The 24,769-nt window shown below is 53.6% G+C and overlaps 1 protein-coding gene across 1 annotated transcript; it reads left to right on the top strand.

Moving 5' to 3' along the window:
• Nucleotides 1–1,773: 1,773 nt before the first annotated feature.
• PALD1 (phosphatase domain containing paladin 1) lies at nucleotides 1,774–22,100 on the top strand. Its single transcript, XM_085064374.1, has 20 exons — nucleotides 1,774–1,905; nucleotides 9,014–9,211; nucleotides 9,327–9,429; nucleotides 9,622–9,801; nucleotides 9,878–10,042; nucleotides 10,128–10,288; nucleotides 10,427–10,502; nucleotides 11,121–11,269; nucleotides 11,348–11,444; nucleotides 11,541–11,645; nucleotides 13,906–14,001; nucleotides 14,173–14,307; nucleotides 14,765–14,881; nucleotides 14,965–15,144; nucleotides 15,615–15,812; nucleotides 16,088–16,228; nucleotides 16,824–16,895; nucleotides 17,046–17,186; nucleotides 19,707–19,862; nucleotides 21,773–22,100. The coding sequence occupies exons 2-20, from the start codon at nucleotides 9,024–9,026 to the stop codon at nucleotides 21,920–21,922; spliced, it is 2,610 nt and encodes an 869-aa protein (XP_084920500.1). The 5' UTR covers nucleotides 1,774–1,905; nucleotides 9,014–9,023; the 3' UTR covers nucleotides 21,923–22,100.
• The last annotated feature ends 2,669 nt before the right edge of the window (nucleotides 22,101–24,769 follow it).

The raw sequence follows: 24,769 nt of genomic DNA, 5'->3' as shown, positions 1-24,769 counted from the left end.
CTGAGGTGGAGGCTGGGAGCCTGGCTAGGATCTCAGATCCTGATGAACAAACTTTCCAGCCCTGCTTTCCAGCCGTTACCATTTTCGGACTAGCTCTGGGCTGCGTTTACATTCCTGGCCCTCCTTCCCAGTGCCGGTGAGCATGTTAATGCCATTTTTCTCCTTTTCCTTTGGCCTGTTGGTGTCCTATAAGCACTGATTTGGAGAAGCATGGCAGCCGTGGATGGTGCTGGGTGTGGGCAAGGCAGTAACCCCAGGGCAGCTTGGAGGGAGGTGGGGTTGGGGTCCTACCTGGGGGGCTCCCAGAGCCCCTGTTTCAATGCTAATGGAATGGGGGAAGACAGGTAGCAGCTGGAAGGATTGGGGGTTTATGGATTAAATAATTAAATAAATTAAAATAACACCTTTCCGTGGCAATGAGGGAAGCCTGCAGTTTCCTGATGGCTTCGCTCTGTGCCCTGGTGGGCTCTGGCAGGAGATGAGCAGAGCTGAGTGCTGCACCTGCTGGTTCAGGTGGAGCTGAGGCAGGAACCCACCATGGTGCCTGAAAGTGCTGGGGAGCAGCCAGGTGGGCAGCAGCCTTACTGCCCAGGAGCCTGAGTGGCCTGAGCAAGGAGGGATGGCTCTGAGACTTGGGGGTCTGGAGCTGTCCTGATGTTTTCTATGGAGCCAGGCTGGGAGAGCAGGGGGTGTTCATGCGGAGAAAGCTCCAGAGAGACCTTACAGCCCCTTCCAGTGCCTAAAGGGGCTCCAGGAGAGCTGGAGAAGGACTTTGGAAAAGGGCATGGAGTGCCAGGACAAGGGGAGTGGTTTCCCACTGCCAGAGGGCAGGGATGGGTGGGATATTGGGAAGGAATTGTTCCCTGGCAGGGTGGGCAGGCCCTGGCATAGGGTGCCCAGAGAAGCTGTGGCTGCCCCTGGATCCCTGGCAGTGTCCAAGGCTAGGTTGGACATTGGGGCTTGGAGCAGCCTGGGACAGTGGGAGGTGTCCCTGCCCATGGTAGGGGAGCAGAATTAGTTGAACTTTAAGGTCTCTTCCAACCCAAACCAGTCTGTGACTCTGAAAGCTGGGCGGCAGTGGCTCCCTGCATGTCACCTCACACCAGTCCCAGCCTTGATCCAGCAGCATCCCTTGCCCAGGCTTCCATCACACACGTCCCTACCTCCCATTTCTGGGAAGGAAAAGCACTTTTTGGCTCTGAGAGGTGCAGACAGTGCCTTAATGCCCCCAAAACTGCAAACTTGGCCGGGATGGTGGCATCTGCCAGTCCCCTCTCTGTCCCAGCCCCTCTCTGGTTTGTGACCAGGAGATGGTGAAAGGATTAGCATGGTGTGGGGTTGCTGTGTGCTGGGCGTCCTCAAGGGGATGGGAGCTGCGTGTCCCTCAGGGGACAGACGCTGTGGGTGGAGGGTGCTGTGTGCCGGGGTTCCCTGACGAGATGGGAGCTTTGTGTCAGGGGGTCCCCGAGGGGCTGTGGGGCTGCGTGTTGGAGGTCCCTAAGTGGATGGGGGCTGCGTGTCGGGGGGCCGCAAAGGGGACAGGGGCTGCGGGTGGAGGGCGCTGTGGATGGCGGCAGCTGCGTGCTGGGGACCCCGAGGGGACACGGGCTGTGTTTGAAGATGCGGCAGGTTGAAGGGGGGAGTGCTGCGTGCCGCCTGTCCCCGCGGCGGCGGTCCCGGCGGTACCGGGGTGCAGGGGCGGTGCCGGGGGCGTGTCTCGGGGCGGGGGGCGGTCCCGGACGCCCCTCGGCCCCATCCCGCTGCCCGCCCCGGTCCCTCCCCCGCCGAGGCGCCGGCGGTCGGCGCGGCCGCGGGGCTGCGCTCCCGCCACCGCTCCCGCCGCCCCCATGGGGCACCCGACGGCGCGGCCGGCCCGGCGCGGCAGCTGAGCCCGGAGCCCCCCAGGTACCGTACCCCCGCCGAGACCGGGCATCCCTCCTCTCCGAGCCGGGCATTCTCCCCCCGGTCCCCGGGACCGGCTATTCTCCCCGCTCCGACCCTGGGGACCGGGCATCCTGCCCCGCTCCGCACCACATGCCCGCTCCCGGGCATCCTCCCGCCAGCCCGGGCCGAACATCACCGGTGCCCGGACCCCGCATCCGCCCCCCCGGCACCGGCTGCCCCCTCATCCCCTCCCCGGGGGCGGTGGGGGTTCGTTTCCCGGGCCGGTGCGGTGGGAAGGGGATGGAGGGGGCAGGAGCAGCCCTCGAGGGTGATCCCCACATCCCAGCAGCGCCCCGGGGTGTTCGTGATGGGCGCCCGGGGGGCTTCTTGGGCGGGAGCCCCGCTGGGTGTGTCCCCCCAGCCAAGGCAGGCGGGACAATGGGGGAAGGTTTATTTTGTCCCGGAGCACAGACCCCACAGCGTGGCCATGAGGTGCCCCAGCCGTGCGGAGGAGGGTTTATCCGGAGCCAACGCTGGGCTTCAAACCTCTGGAAAATAGGTGGATCGCTAGTTTTGAGGCCCAGCATCCGCCCCGCGGATGGCATCCTCCCACCTCTCCTGCCTTTGCAGTTGTGTTTCCTATTTAAAAGGGGCTTTTCTCTCCCTCTTTTTGCCTGTAAGCCATGCCCGGCGGGCTGGGAGCCCAGTACGGCTGTGCCTGCTGTGGCTCGAGTCCCCCAGAGCGAGTTTTGGGATTTGCATCTCTCGGCTGCCTCCCTCGCACCCCCTTTGAAAAGCCGGCTGGGGAGCAGGCTGGGACGCGGGGAGGTGCGGGATGGCTCCCTGCTGGAGGATGAAGATGGGGCAGGAAGAGGAGCAGATGTAAGCGGGCTGTGGGTTCGGTGTGCTCTCTGCAGCCTCCCGTTCCGGGAGCAGGAGAGGAGCGGGAAGGCTGGGATGGGATTCCCTTGGCACGTGCAGGGCATGGCGCACAGCCCGCTGGGCTCCCACCCGCCACGGGGACTGAGATGTCCCAGGAGCAAGGCTGCTTGCTCCCGCTCAGCTCCTGCCCGGCCCCTCGGGGCTGAAAACTTCCAGAAACCTCATCCAGGCTGCGTTTCCGATGGCTGCCGGACTTTTCCGGACCTCTTTCCCTGCCCTTTCCCCGGTGCATCCTCTTAGTGCTGGGGGAGCAAACGCCCCCTCGTCTTCCCGCAGCGCTCCTGGCCGTGGCACCCATCGCATCCTGAGCTGTGTCCCGGTAGTTTTCCTCCCCCTGAACGGGAGAAACCAGCGGTTTTTGGGGTGGCTGGGCTGGGAGCAGGCAGGCATTGCCTGAGGAGGAGGCAGACAGGCAGCGGTGGTGGGACATTTCCTTCCTGGAAGGCAGGAAGTGATTATGTCTTTGCACGAATGACACGGAGCCTAAAAATAACGGGCAGGTCTCTGTTGTGAGCAAAACTCCCCCGGGATTTGCTTGAGTTTTGCTTTATTTATTAAGGGAGTGGGGCGGGGGAGAGGAGATCCTGGGAGTGTGAGCTCCGCGTCCTGCTACATCCCATACCACGGTGCTGGCGTGCATAAGGTGCTGCTTGTCCTGGGAAAGGTGTGGTCTGCAGCAGATCCCGGCGTGGAAAAGCGGCCCCGTGTAAATGGAGCCGTGCCGTTGCTCCAGCAGCCTTCCCCGCGCTGGGAGGGGAGCCGTGGTTAGCTATGAATAGCACAAAATCATAGCCCTCGCCTTCCCAAAGTGCCCCGTCCGGCTCTGCGTGGCGCTGGCTGGCCTGGGCTTGGGAGCAGGGGGTTGTGCTGGGGGCCAGCCTGAGTTCCCCACCCTTGGGGACACCCCGGTCCCCTCTGCCAGCGGAGCAGGGTCACGCTGCAGAACCTCCATCAGGAAAAAGCCTGGCAGATCTGGATTGGGTGTGGGGCTGTGGTGCTTCCTGGCAAGTTGGGGACTGTTTGGCGTTGGACAAAAGCTTTGCCTGCAGGTCACTGGTCTCTTTAGAGATGCCCCCAGTCTTTATCTTCGTGTTTTATGGCTTTTTATTTATTTTTTTTTTTTACTTTGTGCTACTGAAAGGAAACCCTTCAGCAAGTGTGCTCAAGACCTTGAAACCACTGGCTGTGAGCTGACGGCACAACTGGCAGCGCTGGTGCTTCTGAGTCAGGGCTTTGTTCCTCTTTCCATTGCTGCTCATTGAAAAAACCCTTCACCTCAACAGCAGGCAGCTCAAGCATCTCCTGCTTGCCCAAAAAGCAGCACCCCAGGGACTGGTGGGATGTGTGAGGGAACCTGCCAGGGGGCCTTAAAAACTGGGGGGTGTGAGGCAGCAGTTACAGGTGGGCTCTTTGCAAAATCGTGGAGTCACTGAATGGTTTGGAAGGGACCTTAAAGTTCATCTCATTCCACCCCCTGCCATGGGCAGGGACACCTTCCACTAGACCAGGTTGCTCCAAGCCCTGTCTGATACTTCCAGCATCTTAATTCCTCCCAGTCTCTGCTTAGCAAGGAAGATTTAATAATGCTGACTAATAATGCAGAGCAGGTTCGAGAACAAGGGCTGCAGCCTGGATACCATTCCCAATGGATACCAGCATCCTCCTCATTACTGGTCACCTCCATGCAGGCAGCAGAGTGGCACCCCCATTTCTGGGGTGATATCTCTGGATGCCTTCCTTTTCCCCTCCCTTCCCTGTCTCAAACAGCTTTCCCTGGCTTCAGGGTGATGAGTTTTAAATGAAGTAACTAGAGGCAGGTTGATCACATGGAGGATGGGGATGTGGCACTCTGTTTTCTGCCAAAAGACAGGAGTGTGCTGGGGAAGGGGTGTGAAACGCCTGGTCCTCATTATTCCAGATGCTCCTGCTTGGATTTGGGGGCAGGCATCCCACCCGTGCTTTCCTGTACTCCTTGGCAGATGCTGGTGGTAGAGCACGGGGCGCAGGGGGGATCAGCAGCACCAGTCCTGGCCTGTTTGGGAAATACCACTGGACTTTCTAGGAAATGCTGCTTATTTAGTTGTATTTTTGGCCGTCACCGCTGGCTGTCTGAGGAACTCATGAGGATGGAAGGCGGTCGCTTTTGGTCCTTTAAAGATATTAATAAATCAGTCAAGGCTTGTAAAACCAGAGCTGTCTGCTGCAAAGTTGCCTTTCCAGGGCCTTTTCTTGCTTGTGGCAGAGTTCTTTTGGGTTGATTTGAAGCATTTTGATTCTTTGCCTTATTTCTGCCCTTGTGGCTCAGTGGGTGGACAGCACCTTCCGAATCAACCATGGCTTAATGTGTTATTTCTCACCTTTCCTTTTGTTTTATTATGTTTTTAAGAAGCCGAGAAGCTTCCTTCCGCCATCACCTGGAGCAACAGAAGCCCAGTTCCCATGCAGCCTCTGCTCCGGGATGTCTCACAGCACAGGCAGGCTCTCCCAGAGAAGCTCTTTGTGTGTTATTTGATTTCCACGGGGTTTTTTTTTGAAAAAGAGGGTTAAAGAGCACACCGGGGCAGGGGTCTCGGCTCCAGCGCTTCCTCCGGGCTCCGGTGATGCCCCTCCGGCTGCACTGGAGCTTCCTGCTGGCCTGTGGTGTTTCCTGCCTCCCTGCTTGGCTCAGCACAGCTCCAGGAGTGCCCCTCGGTCCCTTGAGGATGCATCCATGCCGACTCCTTGCTGAAAAGCCACAGGGGCTGCCCCACACCGAGGAAGGATGGATGCATCAGGAGGATGCTGCCATTGCTGCTGCTTCTTCCCAAAGGGCTTTGCTTTTCATTTAGGAGAGCTTTAAAAGCTATAAAATATCTGGAGGATGCACGGAAGGAGATTTATTTGATTTATTTCCTGCTGACAATGAGGTGGCCAGGCAAGTGCACGCTTCCTCCTCGGTGCAGTGGCTGGGGCAGATGCATCCTGCAGCTGCAGCCCGAGCGCCTCCCACTATATTTAGTCCATTGTTTGCTCTGGCTTTGAGTCCTCGCCAGGTCCCCGGGTGTGGGAATAACCCCTGTGCTGGGTGGAGGGGGAGAGGAGGGGCTCGGAGAGGTGGGAAGGTGGAGGTCTGAGCTCTGCTGTAGCATCGTGACTTCTGTGGGAGAGGCTGCAGAGTCTGCACGGGATCTCTTGGGATGCTCAAGTGGAATTCTTGGGATGCTCCTGCTGCTGCCGGTGGCTCCTCTGGCATTCCCCGTCTGGGCTTGGCAGGGCTGGATGTTTTGAAACAGGTTCTGGAGGGGAAGGGAAGCACCTCTGCCTTGCCCACCCAGAGGCTCCACTTTCTCTTTGAGCAGCAGGAATAATTAATGGGTGGCGCTTTGAATTTTGGCAGAACACCTGGAGAGGAACAGTGCTGGTTTGTTCGGTGGGATGCCCTCGTGCAAGGTGTCGGTTCTTTTGGCAGCTGGGGAAAAATGGGCTCTTTGTTCAGGAGCCTTGGCCATCTCAGGCTTGGCTTTGGGGTCTGTGAGGTGATGAACTGCTGGCTGGGAAAATATTTCTGGGGTTTGTCCCAGAAAAAGGAGGAGAAGATGCAGACAGGAGGCCAGGATGCTGTGCAGGGGAGTGTTTTCTCTGCATCCTCTCTGTCCAAGAAAGGAAACCCCCAAATACTGTGTGGTGCAAGGGGAGGGATGCTCAAAATCAACCCACCCCAGCTGATGGCTAATGCCATCATAAAATCCACGTGGATTGCTTCCCAGCCTCCTAACTTGGAATCCCAGAATCCCAGAGTGGCTTGGGGTGGGAAGAACCCTAGATATCACTTCACTCAATCCCCTGCAGGGATTGTACAGGGATAGCTCCCACTACACCAGGTTTTTCCAAGCTCCATCCAGCCCTGAACACTTCCAGGGGTGGGGCATCCACAGCTTCTCTGGGCATCTTGTTCCAGTGCAGGAACTTCTCACAGTGTTTGCTAACTGTGTCCAGCTATGGGGAGAAAACTGATATTTGGGCTAATCCAGAGCCCTTTTGTAGGCTGGTCCCTGCCAGGCTGGTCCCTGGCCTCCTGCTTCCCTTGGCTGGCCTGTGATGGTGGCTTCATTGCATCTCTTCCTGTCCCAGCCACCAGCAATATTTGGGAAAGTTTTCAGCCAAGATCATTTTATCTATTTTCCTGGGGTAGAGTTTTGCTTCCCTACCATGCTGGTCTGTGTCCCAGCTTGCAAAGTGGGCACTGGGGAGGTGTAAACCTTCTTGCTCCCATCAGATACAGCAATACCAGTAAATAGCTGTTCCCATATGGATAACACCAGTGTTTCCCTCTTCCTGTGGCATTTTAGAGCAGTTCCCGTGGCTTCCCTGAGCACCCACTTTGGGTAATTTCGGTACTTTTCTTGCTTGGTTTCTTTGGTTTTCTTGCTCCAAGCAAAGCAGGGAGTGGGGGAAGAAGCTGAGATGTGATTTCCTCTCTCTATTCATTTTGTGGTTTGAAAGGCAATTTACAAATCTGCCCGGCGTCTTTTATGCCTGTTATTTCTTGGTGTGGTTTGTCAGGAAAAGAAAATATCCCTGGGGGATTTAGGGTGAAGGTGGGTGTCTGTGGGGAGGGGAGAAGGACAAAGGAAACACAGAATCTGCCTGACTCGAAACTGGGGGTGGAATCTCCATCCTCCAACACGGGGATGCTGGAGCAAACCCAGAGGGATCGATCCAGCTCAGTGTTGAAAAGATGCACCCATTCTGAGCAAAAAAAGGGAAAAAAGCATGCTGGCTGGATGCCCCATTCCTGCTTGCTGCCTGAACTCTCCAAAGCCACGAGCTCCCGCTCTGAAACACTCCAAACCTCCCTGGTTTTTTGTTTTTTTTTTCTTTTTCTTTTATTTTTGCCGTCACAGTGTTCACGTGAAAGAAACGTTTAAGAGGACTTGAAGAAACTGCACTGGCCTGAAACAGCTGTTTTTGTTTTTTCCTCCCCCCACCCCGCTCTTGTGTGTAAAAGAAACCAGGCTGCCTAATGGTGCAGAAAATTCACAGTAGAGCAACAAGTTTTCCGTGGAGCAGGGAAGGAAGATGGGGAGGAGGGGAAAATGTGTGCCTGGGTATGGCCATCTAGAAATAGCACATTTTCCGCAGGCTTTCACCCCCACTTGAAGCATTTGCAGCTGCTGGGGGCATCACATTCCCTGGGACTGCAGCAAGGGATTGATCCTGCGCTGCTCGGAAGGCAGGAAGAGCAGCTGCAGAAGGGTCTGTAGGGCTGGGTTAGAGCCATTCCCACATTCCCAGCGCTGAGCATCGCCTCGGAGCAGGTACTGTCCCCCTTCGGCTGCTGCCGGCGTTGTTCCCATGCAGCACAAAGGAGATTTTACTGGGGACCGTCTCGTTAGGAGAGGGCAGAGTTTTTGTCTTTCCCAGGCTGCCCCTTTGCCATCTCTGGCTCGTTGGGAAGGCAGGATCCGGCCCTGGCTGGCGCAGACAGTCGGCTCATTGTCCCAGACCGCTCGAGTGTGGCGGGATGCTCCTGGCCGCCGCCAGGCCTGCCCCTTTGATTCCATCCCTGCGCAGGGATCAGCTCCCTGGGGACAAAGCGGGGGCTGTTTTCGGGATCCCCACCTGCCCCAGGTGCTCCCCTGGGATGGGGATAACCTGCTCCTTCAAAGGCAGCTTCCAGACTTGCACACACAGACCTGCTGCAGGCACTCCAGGCACGCTCCTACACCCTAAATTACCAAATATCCAGCGACATGTGCTCTCTGGTTAAGAGTTTTCTGTGTGGGGAGGGACCCTGGAGTGGTTTATGGTGCTGGGAAAGCAGGGGATGAGGCTCAGGCTGCACTGCCGAGTCCCTCCCCAGTGCCATGTGCTGACTCGGCAGATTTTAGGGACTGGATCCAGCATTTCGCCCGCTTTTCCCCCCTCCCTCCTCAGCCCTAGTTTCACCTCCCTGATGGAGCGAGCTGCATGGCAGGCAGGAAGAAAGCCTTTTGTGGGAGCAGGAGGGAAAGGGCTGGCTTAGCGTTCCTTTCCTGGCCGGCTGTCGGCAGGGGGTTGCCCAGTGCTTGCCTGGTATTTTCCCGTCCTAAATCAGTAGAGGCTGAAAAATAAATTCCTCCTCCATTTTTTTTCCCCCCTTCCCTCCTTGTTTTGTTGTTTTTCCTTCCCTCCCTGCGGCTGCTGCTGCCTCCCCGTCGCGGCACAGCTGCCCGCGGATGATGGGTACGACGGCCAGCGCGGCACAGCAGGCGGTGTCGGCATCCCCCCTGGAGAGCCGGGCGCCGGGAGACGGCAGCATGGAGGACCAGCACTCCCTCAGCATCCACTCCTTCCAGACCCTGGGGCTCCACAACAGCAAGGCCAAGTCCATCATCACCAACAAAGTGGCGCCCGTGGTCATCACGTAAGTCCTCCGAAATTCTGTTTTTCTCCACCCTCTTCTCTAGATACTGGTTTTTTGCACTCTTGACCTATGCCATTATTTTTTTCCTTTATCCACCTGTGTGTGGCTCTTGCAGGTACAACTGCAGGGAGGAGTTCCAGATCCATGATGACCTGCTGAAGGCAAACTACACAGTGGGACGCATTTCTGAGGCCACGCTGGAGCACTACCTGGTGCAGGTGAGCATCGCTGCCACCAATTCCATCACCCAACCCATTTCAGCCTGGATTTGGGGGACCTCAGGGCTATTTTTGGGGAGGGTGCATTTTGAAGATCACCTAGAAAAAGCCACTTTTATTCTCAGCTATGTTCAAGTCCCAGCTTGCTTGAATCCCCTGATTTCCCACCTTCTCTCTTCTGATATTTTGCAGGGGAAATACTTCATGGTGAGGGATGTGTATGGAAAATTGGATGTTTTGAACACTACTGGCAGCTGCGGCGCTCCCAACTTCCGGCAGGCCAAAGGAGGTTACGCTGTGTTCGGGATGGGGCAGCCCAGCCTCAACGGCTTCAAGCTCGTGCTGCAGAAGCTGCAGAGAGAAGGCCACAAGGTTGGTGCCAGGCTGGGAATTGGGGTGGAAAAAAGGCAGGAGAACTTTCAGACAGCCTCTCCTCCACTCTTTGCAGGAATGTGTCTTCTTCTGCGTCCGTGAGGAGCCCGTGGTGTTCCTACGGCTGGAGGGGGACTTTGTGTCCTACACCCCCCGGGGCAAGGAGAACCTCCACGAGAACCTGCAGTGCCTGCAGCGGGGGGTGCGGGCAGAGAGCCTGGAGCTGGCCATCCGCAAGGAGGTGAGCTGGCACGGGAGGGGGTGACACTCCTGCCATCTCAGAGGGGAGCAGGGGGATTGTGATGGGGCTTCTCCCGTCCCTGTAGATCCGTGACTTTGCGCAGCTGAGCGAGAGCACCTACTATGTGTACAACGACATTGAGCGGCTGCGGGACGAGCCCCACACCGTGCGGGTGCAGTGTGACGAGGACATCCAGGTCACCGACGAGGTCTACCGCAGACCCATCTTCCTCCAGCCTTCCTACAGGTCCTTCCCTCCTCCTCCTCCTCCTCCTCACTTGTGGCTGGGGCTCTTGGCACCCCTTAAGCCCCATGGACTCCATGGTGGTGGGGATGAAGCCCCTGTGTGGCCCCATCCTAACGAGGGCTGTCCCTATCCTGGCAGGTACCACCGGCTGCCCCTGCCCGCCGAGGGAGCTCCTTTGGAGGAGCAGTTTGATGCTTTCATCCGCTTCCTCAGGGTGAGCCAAGGAAAAATGCCAGGTCCATGGGGCCTCCTTGGGGTGGGAATTGCTCCGTGCCATGCTGGGGACTGTGACTGCCCAAGAGCATCTTCTGGTTTTCCTTAACACTGCCTGGTAGAGGATGCTTGTGCCTGCAGTTCCCATTCCCCTTGCTGTGGGATCCTGCTGGAGAAGTCCATGTTGTCCAGCAGTTTCTTCCTACCCCTCGCTAGAGGTGACCATCCCTGGCCACCTCCAGGCAGCTCATCCTTAAATGGCTTTGGCAGAAATGATCTGCCTTTGGTGCAAAATTTTCCGTGTCAGAGCTGCTTTTATTTTTCTTTTGACCTTCGGGAAGATGACATCTCAGTGGGTTGGGGATGAGTGGTGGGAACATCTCTGGTGGGGTGGACAGGCTGGTGGATGGAGAGGGCACTGGGCAGGGGAATGGGAATGTGGTGGGTGAGTCACCTGTTGTCCTGTCCTGCTGCATCCACTCCATCCCCTGAGCACAAGGGAGATGCCACCCATCCCTCCACGCCTGGGCATGGCTGTCACCTCCATCCCAGCCACTGATGGGGCAGACCTGGCTGTCCTGGGAGCCGCTGGGGTCTCCATTCATCCATTCCCTCCTAGGAGAGCCCCAGCCTGCTGCTGCGGGACCCTGGCAGACCCCCACCCGCCCTGCTCTTCGGCTGCCAGACTGGCGTGGGCAGGACCAACCTGGCCATGGCCATGGGCACCCTGGTCCTCCACCACCACCGAGGAGCTGCCCAGAAGCCTGAGTAAGCGGAGTAGTCCCCAGGGAGGGATTGGGGGAATGCCCATGGGACTGGTTTGATTTCCTCCTTCTCCCACTGCAGCTTCCCCCACCTGCCTAAAACATCTCCCAGGGACAGGCTCCGGGTCATCCAGACCTTCATGGAGATGGTCCCCAAAGGCCAGCAGATAGTGGAGGAGGTAAGGGGTGCTGGTGGCAGGGTGGCTGGGAGGGAGGGATGGCAGTTTCCCCCAGTCCCAGGCTTATGGAGTGATTTTCCACTTGCTCCTCCCTAGGTGGATGGTGCCATCGCCTCCTGCTCGGAGATGCATGACATGAAGGAAGCCATCTACGAGAACAAGAAGAAGCTGGAAGGGATCGGGGAGGACTATCAGATCCAGGTAATTAGAGGATTGCTCGGATACAAGCCATTGACACCAGGAAATTTATCAAGCTGTTTTTGCGCCGGGATGAGAAGAATGTAAATTCTGGAAACCCAAAGCTTCCTGTGAGCTGGAGATTTCCCAGTGATGTGAAACCTGAAAGGTTGTGGAGTGTCTCCTTTTTTTTTTTTTTTTATTCCCCAGTTTCAAAAGTCATAGAATGGAGCAGGCTGGGATTGGGGGAAAAACAGACTGGTTTGGGCTTCACTGCTGCTTCTGGTAAATGACCTCAGGGGCAAATAATATCCTGTGCCCTGGTTTCATCAGCTCTAAAATTGGAAAATCAATATCAGCCTGGATGGTAAAAGTCCTCAGGAGCTGGCAGGGATCATTGCAAATATAGTCACCCAAGGTCAGGCTTTTCTAGTTGTAGATTTATGGCTTTTTCCTGTTGTTTTGAAGAGCCATTGGGGTGGCTTTCCATGCTGGAAAGCTGTGGGCTCCCCTGCCCAGGGGGCTCCTCACCAGGTGATGGAAGGAGGGTGGAAGTGCTGCCCCAATCCCAGTTTATTTAGAGATTCTTTTTCCCATTTAAATGTTGAATGTGGAGTGGAAGTGCTGGGGCTGGTTGCAAAGGGCAATCTCAAACCAGGTGACCTGTGGCAAAAAAACCCCATGAAAATGGCTAAGCAATGGGAAAAGAAAGCATTTACTGTCATTTTTTTGCTGTTTAGTGGCAAATCCCAAATTTTATACTCCCCTGTTTCCTTCCAGGGTGGATTTGGGTATGTTTGGTGCTGCACATGTGCTGGCAGGTTCTCTTGTATAGCAGGGGAAGCTTGAGCATGGCACAGGGGGTTTTCCCATTGCCTTGAAGCCTTTCCCTGACTTCTTCCTGCTGGGGAAAGCTGCTCTGTGTCATCCTGGACTCCAGAAAAACAAATGGCTGGGGGACTGCCGTAAATAAGCCTCAAGGAGTGTTTATTTGAAGTCTTTGTGGAGCAAGAGCAGGTTTAAACAGTGGCAAGGGGCCAGGAAAATGTGCTGGGGGCACATGGAGGATGAGGAGGGGAGAGGGGATAATGCTTGGCCATTATCCCCTGGAAACCAGCCTGGACTTCTTTGTGTTGGAGTGGTACTGGGTGAGCTGGTTGATTTTCAGGGGAGGAAGGGCTTTTCTGAGCATGGAGAAATGGTGTCACCCTGGACTGTGGGTTTCTGCCTGCATTTGGGGTGCAGAAATAGATTTAAGCCCTCAAGTGGAGGTGCAGGTGAATCCCAGCATGGGATGCTGAGCAGCCAGACTCCCACAATACCTGGCTTTTCATGGCTGAAACATGAGTGGATCATTCCTTTTTCCACCTATAGCCTGTTTAAGGGGAATGTTAAGAGATTTGCCTTGGGTGAGAGCACTGGGATAGATTTTATTGCAGGAATCCAAGCGCTTGGGAAGCAGCACCACTCTGCCGTCGGTGCTGCCGGCAAACCTGGCATGGCTCCATCCCCACAGGCTTTGTTTGGAGTTTCCAGAGCAAATCCCACTGCCTTTCCTCTTGATAAATGACTGCAGGCCCGATTTCTCTTGAGGAGAACAAGTAAATATTCATGAGTCAGCCACGTAAGGTCAGGGATGAACAAACCCCGCTTGCCGAGCTGACCCCGGGCACAGTCCCATCTACTAGGATTTTCCATCCTACCCTGGAAAGTTCCAATGGGCTTCATCCCAGAGAGGGGATAGCTGTGGTGGGGAGCACGCCTGGATTGGGGCAGTGATGATACAGAAGAGGAGGAGGAGAGCTTGCTGGAAACCTAAGCATCAGGATGCTTCTGGGCATGGAAAGGGGAGACACTTGGAAATGAAGGATATTGCAGGGTGTGTGGCTGGCACAGGGCCCTGTCTCCCCAGGGATGCCACTGCCGGAGCATTTTATCCAAAGGACATGGAGGTGGCTAGAATGGGGGCAGGACCTTGCATTTTCCAGACCCATCCCCTTGGGTTTGAATCTCCCATCTGGACAGTGTATCCATGTGACAGCATGGACTGGTTGGAACCTCTCCCAGTGTGTCCTTGTGCTAAAGGGAAGCTTTTGTTTTGAGCTGAAATGTGAACTCATGCCTTTGAGCATCATTTAGTATGGGAAACTTGAAATGTTTCATTAAAAAAATGAAACAATTCATCCAAAGTGTCTGTAGGGCTTTTTCCCAGCTTCCTGGTCTGCTGGGGACTGGAGGATCGGCCAGCACTGGGCATCACACATTCCCTCTCCTTTGCTTCCAGGGGAGCAGCACCAAAGAGTATTTTCTCCAGAGGACTCTGCAGAGCCTTGAACGCTATTTCTACTTGATTGCTTTCAACTACTACCTTCACGAGCAGGTAAAAACCCCCAAAACAACCTAAAAAACCTTCCTTGCCCTCTTTATTTTGACTCCGTTGTGCAGTGGGAGGGCAAGGGTTTCCCCCAGGGAGTTTTCCAAGCAGGTTTTTGGGTGGGGTGGCGGGCAGGGGGATGTGAGCCCAGGCTGATGGTGCATCCCCCGCCGGCAGTACCCCCTGGGCTTTGCCCTCAGCTTCAGCAGGTGGATGTGCCGGCACCCGGAGCTCTACCGGCTGCACGCCGACATGAACTGCTCGGAGCTCACCGTCACCGCCGAGCTCGTCACCAAGGGCACACGAGTGCTGGTGAGTGAGAAGGGCAGAGGGGGGAACCACACTTCCCTGGGGTGCTCACCCTCACCAAGGGTTTCCCTGTTGTAGGGTGGGTGCTTGGGTCTGTGTCCTGCTGGCATCCTCAGGGATGGAACCAGATGGTCTTTAGGGTCCCTTCCAGCCCCAACCATGGGAGGGTGTGTGTGTGGTCAGAGACCCCTGTGCACATGGATGGGTCTGGAGCATCCCATGACCTGAGCCTGGGCAGCAGCTCCATGGTTTCTGGGTGGGGTGAAGGAGGCTGGGGTTGTTAGTGCCTTGTGCTGCAAGATGAGTATCTCCCACCTCTGAAGTGCAGCCGTGGATGCTGCTGTTGGAAAGGTCTGGGGACTTGTCCTGAGCCGGGTCCATGGGCTGTGATGTGCTGGGAGCTCCCTGCAAACCCGAGGGTGGGAAGAGGCATCCCTTTCCTGGAACACCTCTATTGCAGGTGGCGGATGAGCGCTTCTGCCCGGACGTGCTGAGCACTGCCAAGGAGATGAGCGTGGCCAACTTCCGAAGGGTGCCCAAAATGCCCGTCTATGGGACAGCACAGCCCAGCTCCAAGGTGAGGGACACGATCCCACATCAGGCAGGGACCCCACATGGGGCTCCCAGCCCTCCCATCACCCTTGCCCACCCTTTCCTTAGACCCTGGGCAGTGTGCTGCGGTACCTGACAGATGCCAAGAGGAAGCACTCCTGCATTGTCTGGATTAACCTGCGGGAGGAAGTGGTCCTGGAGGGGAACGAGCAGATCTATACACTGCGGGAGCCTGGGCACCTGGAGGAGCTGATTCCTGTGCCTGCTGCCTCACCCCAGCAGCTGGAGGTGAGCTCTGGGAGATGCTGGGTGTAGTGGGGGTTCCCAGGAACACTCGTGGGTGATTTCCACAGGCTTTGATAGTTTCCCACCCTCTGGAGCTGCTGGCTTTGTTTTCCTTTGGGAATGAGGAAGCAAAGCGGAGATCCACCCTGGAAGAATTTGTAGTGTGCCTTGAGAGCAAGGGTAAAAGGCATCTGGGGAAAGGGGAGCGGATGTTCCCAGCTGGATTTCCAGGGGAGATAGGCTGTAGAGGAGCTTGGCTGCCACCCAGGCTGTGTGGAGGAGCTGCCCAGTGTGGTGGGAGGTGATGCTTCTGGGGCTCCCATCATGCACAGAGGGACTGTGGTCCTGGGCAGAAGTGGTGGCCAGGACCTGGTGTGAGGTTTGGGGTGTTCACCTGCATCTAAAAAAAATTAAAATCCTGCAAAAATTAGGAGGGGCAGGTGTTACAGTGAGGGTTTCTCCCTCATCTGCAGAAACTGGAGGTTGCCCTGAAGGGGGACCTGCTGAAGTGCCAGAAGTGGCTGGAGGTGTACCTGGAGGCAGAGAAGCAGATGAAGATGTTCAAGAGCTGCCTGACCACGCAGGAGATATTCAGCCAGCAGAAGAATTCCTGCCAGGGGCTCACCTACCGCCGCATCCCCATCCCTGACTTCTGTGCTCCCAAGGAGCAGGTACTCCAGGGATGCATGCTGCCTCCATCCCAAACCAGCCCTGATGCAGTGGGGGGAATGTCACTGGGGTGCTCTGTGCTGGTGGGGTGCTTGCCAGGGCAGGGAGGCTCCCCAGGAGATGCTGCATGGAGAGGCTTCAGGTGTGCCTTCAGGTGGGCAAGGATGGCTCTGGCAGCAAGGAAACAGGGATTTCAGCCTGGAGGCTGTAGGGCAAAGGGCACCCCAAGGTGCAGAAGTCCTGCATCCCTAAAAACCCACTGGCATCATCCTGGCAGGACTTTGATCGGCTGCTGGAGGCCATGAAGAGTGCCCTGGCCGAGGACTCACGCACAGCCTTCGTGTTCAACTGCTCCAGCGGCCGGGGCAGGACCACCATGGCCATGGTCATCGCTGTCCTCACCCTCTGGCACTTCAATGTGAGTATGGGGGATGCAGCAATCCCTGGGAGAACTCCTGGGGAAGCTCTGGAGAGCCCACAGCAGCCTTTTGAAAGGAGCATGGGCAGGGCCAGGGTGGGCTGTGAGGGTGGACATCTGTATGTTGACATTTTGCTGTGACTAACTCCCCTAGCTCCAGAAATGTGGGTGAATCTCTGGGGAGCCTTTACCCCCTTCCTGAGAAATCCCACCCCAGGGTGAAGAGTTAAGGGCAGGGGAAACCATGGGATTGTGGAATAGTTTGGATTGGAAGGGACTTTCAAGATCATCTTGTTCCACCCCTGCCATGGGCAGGGACACCTTGCACTATCCCAGGCTGCTCCAAGCCCTGTCCAGCCTGGCCTTGGACACTTCCAGGGATCCAGGGGCAGCCACAGCTTCTCTGGGCAACCTGAGCCAGTGCCTGGAACAGGCTTGTGTTTGTCCAGACATTTGGCTCCCTCCTCGGGCAGGGGTAAAATTTTGGTGTTCTCTGCTCAGCAGTGGGGAGGTGGGGAATGCTGGGGGTCCTGGTGGGCTGGGCACAGGCTCTGCATTTTTGTGCAGCCCATAACGACCCCTCTGGCCACCCCAGGGCATCCCTGAGATGAGTGAGGAGGAGATCGTGAGTGTGCCCGATGCCAAGTACACCAAAGGGGAGTTTGAGGTGAGTGATGGGGCTGGCTCTGCTTTAGGTCACTCCTGCTGTCACCTTAAGCCACAGCTGCTTGTTTGGAGGGGCTGGATCCTCTCCCAGGCAGTGGGACAAGGCCAGGAGGCTCCTGGTGAAGCCCTGCTGCTTCTGCCCGTGCTGCAGGTGGTGATGAAGGTGGTGCAGCTCCTGCCCGACGGTCACCGGATGAAGAAGGAGGTGGACATGGCCCTGGACACGGTCAGTGAGACCATGACCCCCATGCACTACCACCTCCGGGAGATCATCATCTGCACCTACCGCCAGGTGAGCTGCCCTCTTCCCTAGCACCGGGCAATTCCAGAGGGAGCAGCCCAGCTCTGGGAGCAGCCCAGCTCTGGGAGCAGCCCTGCTGGAGCTGGGTGGTTTCTCAGGCTGAAGCTCTCTGTGTGTCACCAGAGAGGTGCCAAGGTGGTCATGGTCACCCATGGATCCTGTGCTGTCCTGCCTGTCCCTTTCTGTCCTGCATCCCACCCATCACGCTCAGAGTCCTGCCCATCTGGCTCCAACCTGCCTGCTCCATCCCATCCAGCATTCCCCTCAGTTAGCATCCCTTCCATCCCGTGCGGTGCAGCCGGCAGAGGGCAGGACTGGTCTGTCCCACTCTGCTTCCAGCCCCCGAGGCTCCTCTGGCTCCTCTGAGCTCGGGAAGGAGCCAGCTTCGGGAAGGGGAGCCATCCATGGCCAGCTGAGCCTGTGCCCCACAGCCCTGCTTTACTTGGGAGCCTCTGTGGAGCTGATGAAGAAGAAAAAAAGGATTATTTTCATCAGATTTGGGGTTTTTTAAACCTGTGCAGCTATTTCATGGGGCCTTGGAAGGGCTGAGCCCAGGGCCTGGCATTATTTCTTGGGTGGTTTGTAGCACATCCTGCCAGCAATTCCTCACTTCAGCTCTTGCTCCAGCTGCCACTGATCCATGTTTTCAATTAATGTCCATGAATGATCAATGGAGGGAAGGAAAATCAAAATGTTCAATCACCCAGGAACATCTGCAGCTCCCTGGATTTGCCTCCTGGTTTCTGGCATCTTCTGCATTTTTTGGGGGGCTGGGAGAGAAAACCTCTGGAGACCTGACTATTTGCAGATGTATTAATTGTTCATTAATTTATTGGCACATTTATTTTGATGAATTTATTTTTATTCAGGATAAGTAATTTAATTTTGGCTTCCCCTCCTTTATTATGGGGATGGATGAAACTCCCATGTGGAGAGTTTCACCTCCTTGGCAGTTAGGAGGACCAGCACAGGGGTGTTCCTGGGCTGTACCCCATTTCCAGGCTGGCATCCTGCTGGGAAGGGGAGATAAGGGGGGATTCATCCACTCCCTCTGCCCAAGCAAGAGCCTCTTGTCAATGGAACTTGCATTTCTTGGCTGCTCCATCCATCCCATTGGATTTGGCTTAGCCAAGCTCTTTAATTAAAATTTATTTTTGGTTTTTTTTCCCCAGTGATGGGCAGTTTGAAGAAGAGAATTATGGGAATTGTTGGGATTTTGGGAGCCTGCTGGGAGGTGATTTTCATGATTAGGGCAAACAGAAGGGAAGGAAAAGGTGTTTTGGGGCTTGGTCTGGTTTGTTCTGACCTCTCCCCACCCCTAACTGGGAGGATAAAATAGGAAAATGTAGGAAAATATAAATAATGGGATAGAAGAGAAATGATAGGATAATAGAAGAAAAATAAATAGGATAATAGAATAAAATGAGAAGAGGGTAATAGAAGAAAAATAGGGTAGTAGAAGAAAATTAAATAGGATAATAGAATAAAATTATAAGTAATAGAAGAAAAATAAGTAGGATAATAGTATAAAATGATAAATAATAGGATAATAGGATAAAAATAAAAAGGGTAATTTAACAACATGGTAAGTAATAGGATAATAGAATGAAAAATAAATAGGGTAATTACAGTAGCAGGATAAATAACAGGATAATAGGATCTGCTCTCTGCAAGTACTGGTACACACAGGTGGTGGAGACACCTTTTCCCAAGGGTAGAACTGGAGCAAGGAGTTGTTGCTTTTTGGCATGGCCTGTGGGATTGTCTGTGGGATCAGGGCTCTGATTTGTTATTAGTTATTAATTCCTAGAAAGGGCAACATGCAGGGCTTGTCTGTTCTTGACATCATAGCAATAATAATACTAATAAAAATTATTACATAATTACATACAATATACAATCAAATAATGAATATAAATAATGAATACATGAACATTGTAGTATAAATAAAACATAACAAAAGATATATTTATAATTTATAGATATAAAATAGTAGTGGGAGATGTGATGGCCACCAACCTCAGAGCTTCTCTTCCTCTGGAAATGGAGGCTGAATGCAGGTGGGAATGCCTTCTAGGGAGGTGTTTTTCCCTGGGGAAGTGCTTTGCAGTCCAGGAACTCAAGGTTTGAGGTACAGTTTGCACCTGGGTGTCTATTCCTGGCTCCTGGGCACATCCCTGCCACATTTAGCCATCCCTCACCTATTTTTGAGCTCTGGCAATGTTGCTACCCACTGGAAACCACAAGGAAATGAGAGCCTGGAGAGCCAAGGAATGAGCTGGATGGATGCTTTTATTTTTGTCCCCAAAGTGTTCTTCCCTCTTCCTATACCCTTCGCATGGCTTTTCTTTTCTTTCCTGGTCCTTCACACCAGAGATCCTGGTGTATCCTTCCCCACCCAGCTCCGGGATGCAGAGCAGGGCTGGAGTGAGGGTGGATACAGGATCTCCCAGGGATGCTCTCCCAGCCTGGGTGCCAGGGGCAGCACAGCCAGGCTGCTGTTCCTTGCAGGGCAAGTCGGGCAAGGACGAGCGGGAGACGCGGCTGCTGCAGCTGAGGAGCCTGCAGTACCTGGAGCGCTACATCTTCCTCATCCTCTTCAATGCCTACCTGCACCTGGAGAAGAAGGACTCCTGGCAGAGGCCCTTCAGCCTCTGGATGCGCGAGGTGAGCCTTTCCCTGGCTGCCACCTTGCTCAGCCTTGTGTTTGTGTGGGAATGTGGGAATTTACTGGGAAGCAAACAAGCAAACACTCATCCTGAACTTTCCTGGAGGGTTGTTGGGGTGTTGTCTGCTCCCTGGGTTGGTGGCTCTCATGGAAAGCCACTGGAGATGGATGGCATCCCACCACATGGATGGGGAGCTCTCCCATCCCAAACTTGCTCTTTTCCCCTTGTTTGAGTTTCCCAGGGGTTTTGTTGTGATTGCAGCATCTGGGGTTTGGGGGGACCAGCCAACCCTGCCTGGTGGCACAGGGGATGGAAGGTCTGGCAGGATGGGGATGGTGGCACTGGATATCCGAGGGAATTGGGAACCAGCTGGAAAAAGGGAATGGGGGCAAGTGAGAGACCCTAAATTAGCCTTATGGAATGGGGGAAGGGTGGGTAAGAGACCCTAAATTATTCATATTTTCTTCTTGGGGGATATAGGCACTGGATTTATTTGGGATACATTACTTTGAATGGAAATGTTGAGGGAACTGTAAGTTTCCCTGGAAAAGGGACTTTAGCAGTGGTACAAGTGATGCAGGGAGCATGGGGGAGGGTGTGTGTGTGTGCTGCTGCCTGAGGGGTTATTCTGCAAGAGAGGAGAGTCAGAGGGGAGAAGGGGAAGCTAGGGACATGGCAATTTTAATATTGCTACTATTATGATTATATTTTAATTGCTACTATTATAATTATATTTTATATTTTAGTTTAAATTATTATTATTTAATTATTATATTCAATTATTTTAATTTGTATTTATTTAAATTTTAGTATTTTATGGCTATTTTATTTTAAATCTTAATTTTTATTATTGTATCATTTCTATTTATGTAATCTATAATCCAACTTGTTTTTATTTCTTTTATCATTTTCATCTTTTATTTCTATTACGATGCACAGATCAGGTTTTCCCCCCGCTCCCGGGTTTGCCCGGCGCTATTGTGGGAAAAACCCTTATCCCTTCCCTTGCCTCCGCCGGCGCCGCTAATTCCTATTGGCATCTTTGATCCGCCGGGCGGGAGATGAAAGGGCGGAGCTGGGGGGATGCCGTGCCGCCCCGCCCTGGCATCCCGGTTATGCCGCTGTTTGCTTTGCCCGGCGGCTGCTGCTGGGGCTGGACCAGATTTGTGGAGATTTGGGATGTTTGCTGGATGTTTGTCCCGCTGGATGCGGGATGTGTGTGGTTAAATGCAGTATTTTTTAATGCTGCACCTTTCAGTGCTGCATCCTTCAGTGCAGGTCCTTTTAATGCTGCACCCTTTTTTGGGGCTGCAGCTTTGGTACAGCACCTTTTTGGGGCTGCACCCTCTAGTGCAGGCTCTTTGAATGGTGCACCTTTCAGAGCAGCACCTTCAGCACTGCATTTTCAGTGCGAGGATTTACATCTGCTCTCTGTGCCCCGTGTTTGCTGGGGCAGCCTTTGGTGCAGCATTTCTTTTTGGTGCTGCATCTTTCCTTTGGGTGCAGCCCCTGCTGGTGCTGCCCCTTTTAATGCCACACCTCCCACCCGTGGGGTTTGCATCCCCCCACACTCCCCCCGCGGCTGGAGGGGAGGGAAATCCACCCAACCTGCGGATACAAGGAGCCTTTGACCCCCCGAGCGCCCCTTCCCGCCGCATAATCCCTGCGTTTTCAGCAAAAACAAGGCGCCATTGTAGCTTTTTGGCAGGAGGGTGCCAAAGCCAACAAGCCCTGCGATGGCTGACCCCAGCAGCAAGGAGGAGGCTTAGAAAATGGATAAACTGAGGCTGGAGAGCTGCTGCAGGGATGGGGGGAATGCCGGGGATCTTCCCCGCGCATCTCCACTCGGGAGGTGGCAAAAGCATCCCTGGGGGTGGAATTAAACCTTCCTGCTCCCTCTGTTTGCAGGTGGCGGCCGTGGCTGGGGTCTACGAGGTGCTGAACCAGCTGGGGTTCCCGGAGCTGGAGAGCCTGGAGGGCAAAGCCCTGTGCACGCTGCGGGGCCGCTGGCAGGCACAGGGGGCCACATGCCGCCCCTTCCGCGGGGACTTCGTGTAGGGCTGGGGTGTGCAGCGGGGACAGCCTGCTGCTCTCTCTGGGCTGGGGAAGAGCGGAAAAAAGACTGTTTTCCCAAAATCCGAGGGTGCGGGGAGGGAGGGGCAAGCCTCAAAGCTGCCTGAGGATGGGAGGATTTCTGGGGTTCTTTTGGATGCAATAAAAATATTGTAAATTAAAAGTCGAGGTCTTCCTTGCCTTCTCCCTGAACTGGGACATTCACACAGATTTATGTATTTATACACACAGAGGTGTATTTATGTGCGAAAACACACAAATATACATGTCTATATACACATAAATATGTATATATATATGTATGGTTATGTATTTTTGGCTCCATGTATATTTGGAGCCATAAACACTTGCACCCAGAATCAGGACTTGCAGGAATCCCAGTCACTTCAAGCCTGGTTATTTTTAAGGTTTGGGCATCTTTGTTGGTTCTTCCCAACTCCTTTTAGACATGGATGCAGCTGAGGGAAAGGCAGCTGTGGTACCCAGTTTTGGAGTCCCACTCCACCCCCCCAGACCAAGTTGAATGCTGAGGTGGTGCTGAGGGGGCTGAGCTGCTCAGAAAAGGCTTAACAGCAAAATTAATGCCAGGGGTTCTTTTTTTGTTTGTTTTTTTAAGGAAAGGAGAAGGGAAAGAGTGAAAAATTAAGTTAATCCAAAGGAGATGTAAATGAGGGGCTGCAGTGCCCCCCTGGCCTCACAGTGGGGTGAGAGGAGCTTGGGGGGACCAGGGGGAAGTTGCTGGGCTCCTGCCTGGATGGAGGGAGGAGAGAATGAGATGGGAAGCACAAAAGCAGGAGCACACGCTCCGTCTGTCCCAGCAGCCGCTTTCATCCGCTGCCAGGGGCAGGAGGTGGCAGAAATTCAAAGGTGGAGGCTGGAAAGAAAAACAACGTTTTAAAATAGCAAAGTGCTGCCTTTTCTTCAGCCTTGGCTGTGACAGACCTGATTCCCAAGGGGTCCATCAATTTTTCTTTTTTGGCTTAGCCACACAGTTGGGGTTTGCTTTTTTTTTTTTTTTTTCCTTTTTTCATGCAGAAATACCTGCATGAATATTTTGCCCCTTGCTGAGTGTTGCAGTGTTTGGATAACTTGCTGCTGAGGCAGTCAGACAGTTGCCTGAATGATTTCAAGAGGCTGTTGATGCTATTTTTTCCTCTTCTTTCCCCTCTTATTTTAGTTTTTGCTGGAGAACATCCTCTCTATTCTCACGTGTCTATTCTGCATTACTAAAGCAATTACCTGGAGGGTTTTTGCTGTAAATCCATCCCCTTCTCCTGCTCCAGCAGCAACCCTTGGAAGTCCTGCCTATTAGCCCTGTCTTAATTAGGCAGAGTTTTTAATTGCTTAGGCAACCCCAGCCTCTTTAATCTTGGTAATGAAGGCTGGAGCTTTGCATCACCTGGTCCGAGGGGCTCAAAGGCTCCTTTCCGCTTTCCCACCATCCTAACAAGCGATTTCCAAAGCAGGGCTAAAGCAATTGCCTGGGAAAAAAGAAGTCCTGGGAGATGGGAATGTGTTTGAATGTGAAAAATCAACCGTGCTGAGTTTATTCCTTCTTTTCCCCAGGCTGGGGAGGCAGAAACCCAGATCCCTCTCTTAGATGAGAAGTTAAAACCTGGCTCTGAATGGCCTGGGATTTCTGCTCCAGGGGAGGAAGATTGGCAATGCTGAAAGGATTCAGCTAGAGACAAAGCAAACAAAGCAAATATATGTATCATATATTAGATACCTAAAATATAGAATCATTATAGAGTGCTTATTGTATATTTTAAATGCTATATATTATGTCTATGAGCATACATTTTATTATATATACTGTGTATACATAATATATAGATTTTATATAGTATACAGAGTGATATAATTATATGAAATACACATTCTAGAGTTATTCTATGCAATATAAATTCTGTAAATACTAACTATATTAAATATTGCAAATTCTATATAATAACAACCAGGAGCAACCTAGTCTAGTAGAAGGTGTCCCATGGCAGGGGACTGGAACTAGGTGAGGATTAAGATCCCTTCCAACCCAAACCATTCTGAGATTCTATGATATAAAGTAAGTATTTTATACTGTATAGAATATAAATAGATATTAAAGAAGCAGCTCTTGATAGAATGGGGTTAATGAGCAGACCTCCAGCCTCACTGAGGTATATTCCTTGGAGGAGCAGCAGTTCTTCCCAGGGAAACACCAGCAAGAGGGTGTGTGGACTAAAATATCTACAAAAAAAGAAACTCAAGGTGTGCTTTCACATTAAAAAAATGAGAGCTTGTTGATCACTTTTACTGATTTTCATGAAAATTGTTTTTCTGCAGGTTTCTGACCCTCAGTTAGCTCCTAATTCTCCACTTCCCTCACCTCTTGCAGTGTGGGAATACAGCTGAGGGGATCTGAGGTTATTTTGGGGCAGAGAATTAAATATTTAAATCCCAGCCAGCAGTCCGAAGGGATTGATTTCAGGGCAGAAAGCATGGATCCATGGCTGTTTTTCTTCTCTATTGGTGTTGATCCTGGGTCTGCATCTAATTTCTGTGGGGACACAGGGCATCCTACAGTGCTGGGTGCCATCACCCATTTTTGGGGCTTTGTTTTGTCTGCAAACCCTTTTCCCCAGACCTTCATGGCCCTGGGAAAATGGGAAAGAGCTGGGCTCTGTGTTGCAGCCAAGGGGAAGTGCCAACACCCCCCAAACCCACCCCACTCAATCTTTTTGGTTGTACACACAGGCTGGGGTGGGTCATGGAAACTCTTAATATCCCTTAAAAAAACCCTCAATCCACCCCTTATTCCACCTGTGGAAAAAGTTATTTGTGGCATTGGTG

This window comes from Lichenostomus cassidix, chromosome 6 (genome assembly GCF_008360975.1).
Source record: "Lichenostomus cassidix isolate B80296 chromosome 6, HeHo_3.0, whole genome shotgun sequence".
NCBI classification, from domain to species: Eukaryota; Metazoa; Chordata; class Aves; order Passeriformes; family Meliphagidae; genus Lichenostomus; species Lichenostomus cassidix.
The sequence above is the reverse complement of the archived record's forward strand: the minus strand, read 5'-3'. Positions and strand labels throughout refer to the sequence as shown.